Genomic DNA, 15,365 nt, shown 5'->3' on the forward strand with positions numbered 1-15,365 from the left:
ACTTGTGTGGGGCTGTCCTGATCCACAAAATGTTACAAGGACAAACAGTAAATACCTAAACATCCCCTAAATAGTTTTATCGGATTGGTAAAGGATTACTAAATCTATGTTCACCAAAGTTAACTTCCTCATTATAAAAGAATCGTTAAAAGGATGTATTGCATATCGTGTGATTAACTGTAATGTGTTTTCAACTATTTTAAAATGTACAATTTTGGTCATCACTTAGATTAAAAACTAGACACTTTTTGTCTTTTTCTCTATTATCCGTCGACAATATCCCTTTCTCTGTGCTCTCGCATTAGATGCGAGGCAAAGGTCGAAAGGTAAATCAGTGGCCCAAGGTTTGTTTTCATGTGACCACGACCTTTTGGACCTTACGAAAAAGTTGCTGAGGCAGCTCAAAGCACCTGCGGTTTTATACGATATTCGTGTACATAGCATATCAGCCATGCTTTTCCTACGTGTTTCCCAGATATTGCTCTTTACAGCGATGATGGCGGGCATATCCGCCATAGATGAAGCTCCTGTCTTTCAAACGCAATACGGAGCCGTGCGTGGCATGTCTGTAAACGAAGGAGTCATTGTTCTAGGACTACCATTCGGACTGCCACCTGTTGATGGACTCCGTTGGAAGCCTCCAGAGCCGTTCAACACGCCCTGGGCGCCCGGTATCCGCGACGGCAGCGTGCCGGGCCCGGCATGCCCGCGACACGGCTGCGGGCCCAACGATGACGACCCCCAGCACGTCTGTCCCCGGGACGGGAAACTCAGTGAGGATTGTTTGTATCTCAATATATTTGCCCCGTACACCGTAGTGAACTCTACTGTCAAGATTCCCGTGTTGTTCTGGCTTCATGGCGGAGGTTTTGACTCTGGTACCGGGTCAGCCCTGTGCTACGATGGACGTTTTCTGGCTAACAAAACCAACACTGTTGTCGTCACCACCAACTACAGACTTGGAGCTCTTGGCTTCCTCGTGGCAGGTGAAGGAAAAGACGCGGCGACTGGAAACTACGGACTACTGGATCAGATCCTGGCGCTGGAATGGGTCCAGGAAAACATCGGCAACTTCGGGGGAGACAAAACTCACGTCACCATTGTGGGACAAAGTGCAGGGTCCGATTCGATTGGCATTCACATGACCAACAACAGGTCTGCTGGCTTGTTTGAGAGAGCCATTGTGTTGAGCCTGCCCTTCACTATCAACCACAAGTCTCACTCTGAAGCTGCTCGTCTTGGGAACCGCTTCGCTGGACTACTGAACTGTTCCCATGGCGACATGACATGTATCCGCTCTAAGACCACAGAAGAAATTTTAGACGCACAGGACAAGACAGGCACCTTCATAGCAAACCCTTTCCATCTGCTGGAGATGTTCGTGCAGTGGGGACCGTATATAGACGGGGACATCTTAGCGGAAGAACTCGTAGACAGGTTTGCAAAGGGACAGTTTCACAAAAAGCCCTTCATCATCGGTACAGTTACTGAAGAAGCAAGGCCCTACGTCTATGGTGCATTTAACAAGAACATTTCAAAACTGGAGTTAGACGGGATCGTGGTGGCTTTTCTAGGCGGGAAGGCAGAGAAGGCGATCCGTGAGTACAACCCGCCACAGACCTCCGATTATCGGCCTTACCTGTCCAAAGCCGTCACAGACTGGGTCTTCACCTGTCCGACCCGTAACGCCAGCCGGAATGCCGTCGAGGCAGGAGACACCGACGTCTGGCTATCCGTTTTTGACCACTCCTGGTCGTTCAAACACGCCTGGGGCGACAGTACATACTGTGACGGTCATGTGTGTCATGGCGAGAACGTGCCGTTTGTGTTTCAAACACCTCCACTGGCAAACATCAGTCTGACTCCTAACGAGCAGGTCATGGCGGACACCATAGCCTACCACTACGGTAACTTCGCGCACACGGGAGATCCTAACAAGCAAAACCAGCATCTCGTGAGTCTAAATCTCAACATGTCAGATACCTTAACCTGGCCAAGGTACAACAATGATAATCATTATACGATTCTTAACATCACAACACCACAAAACACACTGATACGGAACTATCGACAGGACAAGTGTGACTTTTGGGACAAGGAAAACATTTACAATAGAGGAAACCAAGGAGGTTAGACTGAGCTACTCTTCATCTTGTTCTGGGTTATCACTACACATGCATAGGCTCTCATGCATCATATTTGAAATGTGTATTGTGTACGGTAAAAAGTCATGCAGTAAATAAAGAACGTCAATACAATGTCATATTTTGGGATTAATTGGTTTCTTTTTAAAATCGTTCTGTTTACGCCAGAAATATGAACCCACCATACCAGGGCCATAGAAGTCACATCACCAACAACTAAAATGGTTAAAATAGTCAAACCGTATTCATAATGAAGTCTTAAGTCATCCCCATTATGTCCCTAAAATAAACACCAAATAAGAATGTTCTACATTCGATAAAGTTAACTTCCAAGATTATTGAATTCAGATACGTGAACAGGGAAATGCGTGTACTGGTATACTGTCAAATCGAGTACGCACAGCATCTTTCATTCCATATAAACAACTTTCTTAGACCTTCACAAATTTTGCCTTAATAAATATATTAAATGAAAGCTTAAAATCAATCTTAATCCAAAGTGAATCTAAATTATCGCTACTCCCAGGTAGATTATAAAGAACTTACAGGCATTTACAATTTCAGAGAGCTGGGTTGCCCCTTTTTGACTATTTTTTTTTTCTAATGGGGCTAAATGGGCTAAGTCTACAAAGAAACGACACATATAGAATCACCAACATCCTTTGATCGAAGTATGCACAAGGGAAAGGAATACATGTCACAGCAGTAACACAGTCAGGGTATTATACATGAACAAAACATGTGTTACTTGGAGCATAAAAGAAAGCTGAACATTCAAATCAAAATCGAAGCTCATGCCCGGTGATTTCCCGTCCAGGTTGGCATTATAAGGACTTTCCTTTGTTTTTCTTTTCAAATATTAAGAACAAGGTTCCATCTTGATGAGCAGCCCATACAGCATGATGGCGTCCACGTGTTTGGTGGACCACTCGATCTCATCATTCCCGTAGATGGGGTCAATCCTGTCCCCACGGCGCACATGGTGCAGGGTAGTCGGGCCGATACTGTAGCTGCCCGGGCGGATACGGGCCTGAAACGCCGACCTCACCCTGTACTTCTGGCCGGTAGCTCTGTCTCGCCAGCTGTGGAGAGATAAAGCAACTTTAAGTGTTCATCTACATTATCATGGAAGCTCATCTGTGTAAGTAGTAATCATAGTGCAATCCTAAACTTTCTTCCAACCCAAAGGTAAACACGGATCAAATTTTCAACGACCACTGTCGCCTTCTTCAGGATCAATACTGAAAATTTCAACGACCAGTGTCCCCTGACAGTGATCAGTATTGATCTAAGGAATGCGACAGTGGTCATTGATCCATGTATACTTTTCAGTGTTGGAAGAAAGTTTAGCATACTCACTTATGTATATCACTTAAACATATATTGTGTAAGATTCTGTACAGCCAACGCAAAAATGAATATGAATTTCATTTGAATACGGAACGCACGTATATGGAGATGAGTACGCGTCCTTGGAGGAGTATCGGATGCTGGGTGACACGAAGACCTGCAGCGTGTCGAACCCTTCAGGTTTCCACTCCTCGTTGAAGTGACCGTTCCTCTGGCTCAGGGTTCCTCCGGAAATGTCATCTCCTAAAAATTAAAGCATATCATGATTTCGTAATGGACTTATTGGTTGTCACGTAGTGTACTTAACGCAATATCAAATAAAGAACGTTAAAGTACTTAACGTTTTACTCGTAAGAAGTCTACTTAAGTTATAGTCAGGCTACGCGCATTGAACATGTGGGATCAAGAAAAAATATTGGCCGGTCTGACTAAATTACGAGTTCAGTTACACGGGTCCTATAGCACCTATTGCATGCACGTAATACGAAACCCCAGCAAAATCCTCTCATTTTGATTTTCCTTCTACAGAGAACACAGAGACTCGGCTTACAATTTTAGATCTGAGTACCGATTGGCCTATCACGGGTCGTGAAGAGTTGAAGCCCCTACCCGGTCGGCGCAGTCCCCCTGTCTCCAGGATAGGTTTGACGTTGTCCTTCAGAGTTCCGTGGAAACACATCTGCCAGCTGTCAAACGCAGCGACTGTCCCACCCCGGGGCAGCATCACCTGTGGCAGGGGAACCCTGAGTAACAGAGGGGAGGGACGTAATGAAACAATGCTAAATGCTACCTGCACAAGAGTTCCAACTTCTCACGACTCCGTGAATATCTGGAGCTTTTTGTCTTGTTTTATTGTAGTTCATTGATTATTCAAATATGTTTTTTTATGTAGATTAAAGGTGTCCAAACAATACCTCCCCGTTAAAAGTGACCTTCGGCCTGGGCTGTCAAGTCCTATTAATAACTAGCTCTACTAACTCTGACCTCTACTTCCTACTACTCCGGCAAGTCTGACCTTTGCGATCGTCTCCCCACTCACTTCCTGTCACTCTGCCGACAGTGCGTTCAAATGACTACGGATATACTCTCCAAGCAGAGGTTAGGCTCCGGCTGTTTTTGTCTTTCGCCGCGCTTCCGCGGCGAAAGGCAATCAGACTGATATTAGATTGCTGTCCGTCTGTCCGTCCGTCCGTCCGTCCGGGTCGACCATGCCATACCGTGCTAGCGAGATATTCTACCCTGCAGATTCGATGGTATTGCCAAAGGCCATGCAAGTACTAGTATGTATGACATACGTATCGGCCTGCCATGAATGTGCAGCTTGGTTTATACATGGCTTATTAGCAGGAATAAAGGACCTGCAATGTGCCCTGCACAACGTATTTGTAGACGTCTATTCAACCAAAGACCTCCGCGATTCAACTTGTACTATATCTGCAAGGTAAAGAGAAAACATTTAAGGTATCTTTGCGTACGTGTATTCGATGGATATCAGTCACACTTCGTTTCTCTTAGTGAACGCGGCGCGTACGAAAGGGTCCAAACGTTGTGGTGTCTTTCCTCCCAGTAGGTAGGGGTAGGTCGGACCTTATGATTAGGCGGTCAAGAAACACTGGGCAAGTTCCAAGGACGTTATCGTCCTTGGCAAGTTCAGAGCATAACAACGTTACAATGCCAGCAGTTGAAGGAAATCTTCATCTCACAATCTGTCACTACCACACGGCAATATTGCAATGTAATTGTGGAATATAGCGTTTTTCGTGTGCGTAGAAATGAAAAAGAAATTTTCTTTGACACGGGTGGGCGCAAAGCATCATGGGGCAGCAAAGAAAGTAGATAGCGGGGAACCCCCTACAGCTGTAGGATCAACCAATCAGAGGTGCGTATTGCGATCACGTGCACGTCTTAGCTAGCTGCAAGCGTAAAAAATCCTGGAATTGGGCGGGCAGTCTTCAATCCCAGTGTCAAAGATATTTCCACGGCTTGCGGAGCTAGCGGCAATGCGAAAAAAATCCTCGGCTTGCGCTGAGGAACTGGGCGGGCAGTCTTCAGTCCCAATGCCGTCGACTGGACAGCGGCAAGCACGTCGCTAGCTCGTGAAACACACAATGACGTAATTGCTGTTTGTTTTACTAGGGGTGAAACCGTCATTTCACCATGTTTCACTCTTTTGTCACGTAGGTGCAATATTTGCTTTCACCCTTCCATATTTACATGGGAACAATGCGAATCCGGGTGACACATTTTCACCGTGTTTCACCAACATTCACCCATTATGTGCCATTTTCACCGTACGCCGTGTGGTAATGATCAAGGAGGTTAAAAAGAGATGGTAGTTGCAATGGAAAGAGATCCTAAAATCTTCCTAAACTTCAACCTACACAAGAACAGCATCGGCTGTCCCGACATAGTCAGGAGAAAAGCAAGGTAAGGGGTGGACACAATAAACTATACAGCAAAATATGACTCTTAGCAAGGAGGTTAACCTCGTTGCTTTTAGTCCTTCTTTAACCTCCTTGCTTTTAGTCTTCAGATGCGCCATATGCATGACGGGTAAAATGTTGATTTGTACCTGTTTTTACAGATTTCATGTTTTTAAGAAACTGACAAATGTCGTAAGTGTTGTCCAAAATTTAACATTATTTGGCGGATATCCACAGTATTTGTTGTAGCATTCTAAAGCTATGAAAACTTCATAACTAAATAAAATGATAACATGCTCTTGGCCACAAAAGAAGTGACCAACAGTAATTATATTGTCTGGCTATGTTACATTTGCTATTTGACCTGGAGTCCAAATTTCTGGAGAATCATTATTTGTTTGATTGTTTGGTTGTTTGGAGGTTTGGTTGTTGAACCTCATATTTAAAACAAGGAGAGTTTTCGGTTTTTACAGTGAGTAGGTTAGTTCCAGTGCCACAAAGCCTGTGTCTACATCGAACATGTGTCTAGTTGTAACATATTTTGATTACCCCACAACTCGCTCATTTTTGCATCCCCTTTCCTTACAGAGAGAGCATTAAGCAGGTAACTAAGCTGTTGGTGCAGATCCATGCCTTGGACCACGCCCTGCAGGTCGCCAGAGAACACAGCCTCAAGGATCTCAAACAGATGGTTGTCGGGCGGTAGCACATGGTTACCACACAGGATACTATACATCCTTCAGAAACTTGGGAACATGGGCTTTCAAAAAACTTACCACCTGTAGCTTTTACACTGGTCAGCTTGTGGTCATCTCATATGGTAAAGGATATCTAGTCCATTGTATAGTAAGTCCTTTCATGAACTAGTGATATTGAGTAGCACAAACTTAGATGGGGGAGGGGAGGACCAGGTCGGATCAAAGAAATCTCCAATTGTTTCCATCTCATGTGAACTGGGTTGACAGACATGATGTAAGATTTTGGTGTAGAAATGGCCATTGTAACAAACCTATAATTACCGGTATGTAATTTTAGTACGCCTTATTCTTATAAAGGATTCATACCTTCTGTAACATCTGGAGTCTGTACATGTTCATAGTGTGTACTGGTGCAGTCTCTCTGCTAGCAGGTAGTGAAGAAATACAGTCAGAATATGATGTCCTTTCCACTTTTACATTGTACAACTCAAGTGATGGCTATCATGAGGAAATATCTGCCTTTGATCAACATTCATTGAACGGAAAAAAAGCATCCATCCTGAATCTTAGCACATTCTAATCGTGTTTGGTGAAGACTGGTGACAGTGTATAGATTGACTTGAGTAGGGAACTGTGAGCATTGTACATACAGGAAAGATGTGAAAGCTATATACAATGTATCTACTGAGTTTTGTGGAGGTCTACTGTCAAAAGAGTCAAATAAAACTTGATTTTTTTTTTTTGCATACAAAAATCGTTACCGACTGAATTTGTCAGTTATTCTATTTATGAATCTCCTAAAGGCACAGCATCAAGTTCTCTGACGAGGTCTTTTTTAACCTCCTTGGTGTTATTAAACAGCCGTCGGGGTCTCGCTGGCGGCGTCTCGCGTCCTCCCCAGCCATGTGGAAATTTTGGAAGGTCGGTGACCGGAGAGAGCTCGCCCGGAACGTCGCATGTATAGACAACTACTTTTGTATAGTTGCATATGTTGGAACAAATAGCAATTTATTACAGGCCTGCGATAACAAAACCTACTAGTATATTGTTTTCGTTGGCGTCCATGGGCGCCACCATTTTGTCCCAAGGGAGTGTCGCATGTTGGGAAGGGGTGTCGCGATTTTGATGTGTTATTACGATGTTACAATTTTAGGACCATATATCCGTGCACAAAATAAAGCGCTTATATACCGACGCTTTCGATCAGTCCTCTGATCCTTCTCAAGTTGAAATGACCCAGAGCCTAAGTCACGATGTGGAGAATTACCTCTATGAAATCCAGAATTGTGCAGAGATCTGACGTGGGGTGGGTGGCGGTTGCATGTGGAAAATTGCTTACTACTCGAAATTTCAAGGGATCTTCGTGGAAGAAACTTCAACAAAAGTGTATCCCTCTTTGATATATGTAAAATACACTGACTAATATTTTATCTAATTGATTTCAAATGAGAAGATTCCAAGCTACCCCGATGGAGTGAGTTTGTGGCCCATAACCACTGACGTAATGAATCAAAATCTCAATAATTTTGCTTTCCGAAAAGAAATGAAACGTTCCTTTCAACATACCACAATGAAACTGCATTTGCATTTTGAAACTCATTAAGTACAATTTTATTAACAGACACAGACCTGACAAAAATCAGTAAACTGGATGCTGCACCAATTAGAAAATGAACACATTATATCAGCAGGCATCTATACGTTTAAGGGCTTACTGGTGCAATAAATTACGAGAACAAATTGAATAAACTTTGTACGTCAACGTACAGAACAAGTGTTGTTCACATGAACATAGGACTTTATAACACCAGTGGTAATCAGATACTCCACTAATTCCTTAGTAGCGAAATGGACAATTGTTTTGAGTATCGCCCCTTCAAAAGTTTGCACAGACCATCAAGTCCGGACCTGCACCTGATCCTTTGTACCTGTACCTGAATTTTCTGTTCCAGTACCCACCCCTAGTTCATACCATTGAAACTGTTCTGAAACTCATCTGGTAAAAGTTTTACCTACACAATATAAGTAAGCGAAAGACCAGCTTTTTTTAAAAGCTCTTGTTTAACGTTTTTTTAGTCATTTTTATCGGGCTTTCTATTTTTTTTTCTATATCTTGCTGTGTTTGGCTGGCGTACTTCAAGAAAAACAACAAAATAGAAAGCCCGATAAAAACGACTAAAAAAACGTTAAAAAACAGCCGGAGCCTAACCTCTGCTTGGAGAGTATACGGATACACAGCAACCCAAACAAACACACACACACACCGAAAACGGATTCCGTAGAATTTAGTTAACCACGGACACACTTCTGTCCGACAAAAGCTCAACACCTACTGCAGAGCAAATCTGCTCCAGCCCAACGGCAGGACGTAAGGTTTGGGCGGGTTTCCGCGCTGGTAGATCTCGATGTCTCCCCTTTTCTCGTGGCAGGATGGACAATAACACATGTCTCTCTCAGGGAAGAAGAGATCGTCTGTGGGACAAGCAATATGAAATATATAATGCTGTATATGTTCCAGCTCTTCTGTTTGGTATACAGGAGGTTTCGAGGATTATTTACCCTTGAATATGAGGTTCTATTTGATTGTGGACTCTTATACCATTGGAGTGCAACTTGACGTTGGATCTTGTAATCAGAAGACACATATGTGGACAAGACAGTCAACCCAAGTTTGTATCGAGTCAAATAAGCATGGCTACAATGCCCCCCTTCACAGCCTTTATTGTGCAGCAATTGCAACAGGTAACGTTACAATGTAAGGCAAACTTAAGTATATTGTACAAGACAACTAGCTATATCAATCGATTACTGTAACTGTTACAGTAGATGTAGAGTCTAGGGTATTCAATATCAGAAAGGAAACACAGCGTACTATGTGAGACAACGCCAGAATGTTGCGTCAGACTACTTCAGTGCTGATATCATAGATCTTGTGCAAACTACTAGTACATTTAGATCTATTATATACATACAATATTGAAATGAGACACAGTGAGGATATATCTAGTATATAGATTCTTATGTTTACATCGGCGCGAAGTTAAATACCGCGAATCAGTGCCGCACCGCCAACCACACGGTTATGAAGCTACATCAAGAGCTACAACTGCTCACCCTGCAGTCCAAGTTCATCCCTAAACCGTGCGCAGCGGCGCTGGTACTCGCACTTAAAGCGGTTGAGCTTTGCCCGCCGGACCTCACGCACTAGCCCCGGGGTAAAGATGGTATCCCGTCTCGTCCCAGGATGTCCCCTTCCCGTGCGACCTACTCAACAAAATCATCATCAAAATCATTAATTGAATGAATGAATGAATGAATGAATGACCTTTATTGTACATTTGTGCTCAAACAAGCTAAGTACAGGTCGTAGCGCCTTGCCGTGCCTTCTCTACAAGCAGAGGTTGATGCACCGGTGGGGAAGATTGTGGCTTTTTCCTCATATATCTCCCGTTCCCTTCTCGTTGTTTTTTTTCAGGCTCCGACCGGAGACAGAGGTTGCTGGAAAATGTGGAGAGAAAACGGAAGATATGGGGAAAAGATCACAATCTTCCCCACCACCTCTGCTTGCAATTGGATAATCTCCGGGCCATCAGGACCGGCCGACTCCCTTTTGGCTGGCAATACTCCTTGGCCAGCTTTGATACACGTACAGTATCTTATGCCACCGGTAAATCTCCCTAGGGAATATATATGTATTACCAACCTACCGTAATATGATCTTCCGAGTTCACTCATGGCTCTACTGTAGATCTAAAACGTTACGTCCGTCCAATCTCTGAAAGGTCTAATTCAACAGTGTCGAGCACCGGGATTTTCCAACAGAGACTGAGTCACTGGGGAAAACCAGGCTTGGGAAAACCCAGTTTCGCATAGTCGTCTAGACGCAAGCTGTGATTGGTCAATTGCCATGACGTCATTGTTATACCGCCCAGCATCAGTGCCTAGTTTCGGTGCACCTGTCTTTCCAAGAAGACATCACAGCGTTATACGTACGAACCTTTAGCTTGGTTTCGGCGAACGCATCTTACTAAAGATAAATATCTGTGCAAGGAGAATCATCAAGCCACAATTTAGGTCCGAAAGCTCCGAATATTATATTTGTTCAAGCGATAAAAAGAGTCGAAGCAAGGTAAGTTTCCCGCACTTCCGGGTTCAGAGTCCTACGTTCTCAGGCACTGGGAAGTGTCAAATGATAACAGAAATAAGTGAATAGTTGCTTTGTATTAAGGAACATGTTGTTGGAAAGTTATTTCATATCATTATTACAACAAATGGGACTTCATTTCTGTCACAGATCGGTATCTGGAGATTCTGGATCAATAATTGTAAATCGTTTTTGCCTTCTAAGTTCTAGACCAGACTACAGTGAGAAGTATGGCCAGTCCTCTGGGAGCAGCGTGTCCTGTAGGAATGGATGTTGACCTGGACAAAGTGTACGGGACTATCTATGGACAGTGTACGGGGGACGCCATTGGTCTGCTGACAGAGTTCATGGATAAGAGAAAGGCTCACAAAGTTAGTCTCCTCACTTTTTAATTGTCTCTATACTGGTGTCAAACTTTCACTTTCATTTTCAACTAAATAGACTTAACTTACAGAAAAGCTCATGATGGCAAAGGTAGTGATGTAGGTTACTTAGTACTTCTAGCAACACACTGTACTTGGGAATTGAGGTGCTGCATAAAATTTATGATTCTGAGACCGTTCTTTGTGTATTGTACTTACATGTAATTATAATATCCAGATAGAGAATATGTGAGATTGATATTATCTATGTCTGAAGCTGACCCCAGGACAGGTGTCAAGAGAAATCATGTCTTTTGAGGCTTTATTACTGTATTACTGTATTAGATTGGAGCTACAAAGACTGCATGTAAACATCTGACAATAGACTTTTGCCTTTGTCAACATGCTCTTTCTATGTATAATACCAATATTGCAGTACTACCAGCCACCACTAGAGTACGACATGAAGGTTTCAGACCGACACCGTAACAGCTGGAGAACAGGGGACTGGACCGACGATAGTGATCAGATGATCCTCATCATGCAGGCCCTCACCCGTACAGGGGACAAGGTGGGGCATTCTAGAGAACACTATAGTCAGATTTACTTCTAGTGGGCATTAGTATCTCACATGTGCACCACTCAGTGGTCCATATGTGAGATACTACTCTGACTTTGATACATGCTCAGCAGTCTGATATCACAGATGGTTACATGTTGAAGAATTATAAACTTATAGATATGAAAATTAATTATAAAAAGACACAGTAGGTCATAAATGTAGTATAGACAAGAAATTACATACAGAAGTCTTAGAATAGATCTTGTCAAGCATATACTAATTCCTATCAACATCTTTTGTACTCCTTAGTGTACGAATGTACATGACCTTTCCTTACTATCCATAGCTCTAGGTACATGGTCTTAAGAAGTGCAGCGTTCATCCTCTGCAGTAATTGAATGTAAGTTACTATACCACAGCACACTGCTCAGTTCAGCACATACACTATCTATATATAACACTGTCCCATCTGCCCAGGTGAGTGAGGACACCCTGAGGACGTTCTCCGGAGACCTGTATAAGTGGATGCTGGATGGGTTTCAAGAGCTGGGTGACAGGGGCGGGTGTGGTCTGGGCAGAACGACACACACTGTGCTGACTCATCCCGAGTTCTTTGACAATCCTCAGAAGGTAATTAACAACAACAACACGGACATGAAAATAAACAGCCATCTAACCACCAACAACAAAACCATTCTGATCATCAATGCAGTAGAAGACAAAAATGAGACACCTTGTTCCTCTTAACCATTGTGCTAAGAAGTGACATCAACAATGATTAAGAGGAACAAGGTGGCTAACCTCAAACTCATACTACTTCATTCACCCTAGTACCAGCCCTCTTAAAAACAGTTCAGGCATCTGTATATCACTTGCCCGTGTACCTGCCCAGTAAAACTCATATAATGTTTTAAGTCAGTAATTGTAACATAATGCACTAAACCTAAATTTCATTATTTTACTCTAGAATTTACCAATTACAATTACAATTACCTTTACAATTACAAATAAACAACAAGCAACCCTTTAACGCTTCCACTCACCTTATTGTGCATTTCCCCTCCCCAGGCTGCCCGTGAGGTGTGGGAGGGTACAGGGAAAGCGGCAGCTCCTAACGGTGCGGTGATGAGGACGTCTATCCTGGGTGTGCACCACTTCTGGGACCTGGACACTGTCGGGGAGAACGCCAAACTGTTCTGCCAAACAACACATGCAGATCCACGGTAACAGCTTTTGTTTTTAAGAAAAAAGATGCCAACAAACCCCAATGTCCATTGAAAGTATATAAGGGGAGGTGGGTGTATTTTCAAACAAGTGCATTCATCTGGAAGGCATGTCTAGTTTGTGCTCAATGAGTCGACAGCTCTCATTCTGTACAACTTTGGTTGTGCAAAAGAAATCCAATATCCATTGATTTCCTAACCTTATCGAACTATTAAAGAACTGGAACTGCTCAGATTTGCATAACCCACTCTCTAAGTACTGTGAGTGTATATTGTTAAGTTATCACAAAATATTTTGTTTTCTGCAGATGTGTTGCTTCATGTGTTGCTGTCACCACTGCCATTGCCCAGATGCTGCAGGGTGAGACAGATGTGGAAAAAATCATCCAGAAAAGTTTCAAATGTGCTTCTGCGTATTTGAACCATGACAAGGTACAATGTGCATGTTTAGTAAGATTTCATTGTCTACTTTATTTGTCTACATCTGAAATTCCTTCCACTGCAGTTTGGATGAGTGTTTATTTTGCCTGTCCTCCAAGCAGAGGTTTTGGTCAGGGAGGTACTAGTGGCCAGGATTTCTTACTGCTGTCTCTGCTATAAGAAATCTGGCCATTGCTAACCCTTAAAAACCCATGGAGAATACATTTACCTACCACCTTCTCTTTCTTTAGCAAGTGGATGAGCTGCGATGGTACATGGAACCCAGACAGCTAGAAGAGCTGCAGCTGGATGCTCATGGTGTGATCGGCTACACCTACAAGACTCTGGGTGCCGGCTTCTGGGCACTACGACAGGACAACTTCCGTAAGGCTATAGAGAGGATCACCATGGAGGTACAGGATACTGTAGTGTCACACATTGAAGTTAGTTATCCACTTTGCTCCTAAACTGACATCCGTATCAGTATAATAAAAATTATACTGAATACTACTTCATGTATTGGTGCCTTCCAATGCACTGCATGAAATGTTAGCCTTGTCCATGGCATCAACAATGAAGATAGAAATGTATTGATAGATAAGCTCAATACTAAGAGTTTCCTTGAGAAATTAAAGAATTTCTGTCCCTTTGTTTGAAAGGCGGGTGATGCAGACACAAATGCAGCAGTGGCGGGGGCCCTCCTGGGCTGCAGACTGGGAAGGAAGAGTCTGCCGGATTCTTGGGTCATGAAGATGCCACACAAGGACTGGCTGAACTGGCAGATCAAAAAGTAAGGAATGAATAAAGCTTACACATTCCGCAAGATTGCTGAGAAGGACTGGCAAATGGTTTTGCTTTAAGCGTAAGATCTTCATAGTCAAGAATTTATCTTTCGTGATCACTCTCAATATGTTTTACGTTGTCCTGAATAGGACAGACTATTAACATGTTTTTGTTTTCAGGTATCTACAGGCTGTTGGTTTGAAGAAGGCCAACAAATCTCATAGAGGCAGGGATGGAGAAGACAGAACAGGACATCATAGTCACCATGGACACACTGTGGAAGGCCACAGATACACAGGACAACCCGCTTCTGTCTCCACTGGACAAGGGCAAGGGAAGCATGGGGAGAAGACAAGTAAAACATCACAGGAAAGACACAAGGAGGGTGTTCGCAATGCTCACAGAGACTCTGAGCAAACCGGAAGAAGCCATGGTCATGTGGGCTTGGCTGATAGTGTTACCATCCGTTGTCCTCCAACAAAGGATCATGTTCATGGAGGTAACACAAATAGGTCAGGTCTTGCAGGGCAGCCCCATCATCAGTACCCACAGAAGTCCGATGAGAACCCCCACAGGTCTGGTCATGTGGGGTCTAGGCATGACCCGTACACTGACAAGCCTGGTCATTCTGAGCCTTTCCACAACCAGAAGCCTCATGATGTATCACATAGCTGTGGAACAGTTGATGACCGTTTTAAGACATCATATACTGCTGCATTTGGTGGCCAGGGTGGGGCCTCAGTATCGCACAATGAACCAAACAGGGGCAAACAGGGTTCTGTTGAAGGTGCAGCTGAACCACAAGCAAATACCCAGGAGGGTCCCATGAACTTCTAACCAGTACTTGTAGAAAAAAAAGAGATGTATGGGGAAGTATTTGCTCTTGAAGGGCAAAAAGCAACCATATTACATGTAGCAGGTGTTAGACATGTAGTTACAAAGTCTGAAAGACTCTAAGGTAGCGTCCTTCTCAAGTGTGTATGAAATAATCAGAACCAACAGAAGAAAGTAGAATAGGACTGGACCTGATGGGCAATGGCTTATGATTTTGTGGTAATGTTAAGAATTGTGATGACCGTTGACAGTGTGTGTATAGAGCAGCTTTGCCTGGTAAAAACATGTAACATCCTTTCTGTACAATAGGAATGTAACCTAAAAGACAATGGCCTATCTGATAGATATCAGCTATTTTCAATTGCATGCAAACATGTCTTTTGCAGCAATTAGTATATATTTTTTACATAAAGCAACTGTCC

General features: G+C 43.3%; 3 protein-coding genes across 4 annotated transcripts; 2 read left to right on the top strand and 1 right to left on the bottom strand.

Annotated features, from left to right (window-relative positions):
- Positions 1-252: 252 nt before the first annotated feature.
- LOC118415802 (crystal protein-like) lies at positions 253-2,263 on the top strand. Its single transcript, XM_035820628.1, has one exon. It carries the CDS (start codon positions 452-454, stop codon positions 2,132-2,134), a length of 1,683 nt encoding a protein of 560 aa, XP_035676521.1. The 5' UTR covers positions 253-451; the 3' UTR covers positions 2,135-2,263.
- LOC118415804 (neuralized-like protein 4) lies at positions 2,264-10,429 on the bottom strand. Its single transcript, XM_035820633.1, has 6 exons — positions 10,323-10,429; positions 9,730-9,879; positions 8,949-9,087; positions 4,104-4,237; positions 3,593-3,737; positions 2,264-3,226 (listed from the first exon to the last, which is right to left on the bottom strand). The coding sequence occupies exons 1-6, from the start codon at positions 10,348-10,350 to the stop codon at positions 3,004-3,006; spliced, it is 819 nt and encodes a 272-aa protein (XP_035676526.1). The 5' UTR covers positions 10,351-10,429; the 3' UTR covers positions 2,264-3,003.
- Positions 10,430-10,561: 132 nt separating this feature from the next.
- On the top strand, positions 10,562-15,329 carry LOC118415745 (ADP-ribosylarginine hydrolase Tri1-like). 2 transcript variants are annotated; one of them, XM_035820537.1, is made up of 9 exons: positions 10,562-10,744; positions 10,964-11,130; positions 11,558-11,692; positions 12,161-12,313; positions 12,752-12,906; positions 13,215-13,338; positions 13,578-13,739; positions 13,986-14,116; positions 14,289-15,329. In XM_035820537.1, exons 2-9 carry the CDS (start codon positions 10,990-10,992, stop codon positions 14,944-14,946), a joined length of 1,659 nt encoding a protein of 552 aa, XP_035676430.1. In that variant the 5' UTR covers positions 10,562-10,744; positions 10,964-10,989; the 3' UTR covers positions 14,947-15,329. The 2 variants fall into 2 exon arrangements, with proteins under 2 accessions (XP_035676430.1, XP_035676429.1); XM_035820536.1 differs by having other exon boundaries at positions 10,970-11,130.
- The last annotated feature ends 36 nt before the right edge of the window (positions 15,330-15,365 follow it).

This window comes from Branchiostoma floridae, chromosome 5 (assembly GCF_000003815.2).
Source record: "Branchiostoma floridae strain S238N-H82 chromosome 5, Bfl_VNyyK, whole genome shotgun sequence".
NCBI lineage: Eukaryota > Metazoa > Chordata > Leptocardii > Amphioxiformes > Branchiostomatidae > Branchiostoma > Branchiostoma floridae.

Excerpts from the sequence above, each read along its gene's own strand:
- LOC118415802 (XM_035820628.1), top strand. The coding sequence starts at position 452 with ATGCTTTTCCTACGTGTTTCCCAGATATTGCTCTTTACAGCGATGATG.
- LOC118415804 (XM_035820633.1), bottom strand. The coding sequence starts at position 10,350 with ATGAGTGAACTCGGAAGATCATATTACG. Across the intron at positions 9,088-9,729 it reads GGATGAACTTGGACTGCAGG|ACGATCTCTTCTTCCCTGAG; the intron begins GTGAGCAGTTGT and ends CTTGTCCCACAG. Across the intron at positions 4,238-8,948 it reads TGGAGCAGATTTGCTCTGCA|GGTTCCCCTGCCACAGGTGA; the intron begins GTAGGTGTTGAG and ends TCTGTTACTCAG.
- LOC118415745 (XM_035820537.1), top strand. The coding sequence starts at position 10,990 with ATGGCCAGTCCTCTGGGAGCAGCGTGTCCTGTAGGAATGGATGTTGAC. Across the intron at positions 11,131-11,557 it reads ATAAGAGAAAGGCTCACAAA|TACTACCAGCCACCACTAGA; the intron begins GTTAGTCTCCTC and ends CCAATATTGCAG. Across the intron at positions 12,907-13,214 it reads ACAACACATGCAGATCCACG|ATGTGTTGCTTCATGTGTTG; the intron begins GTAACAGCTTTT and ends TGTTTTCTGCAG.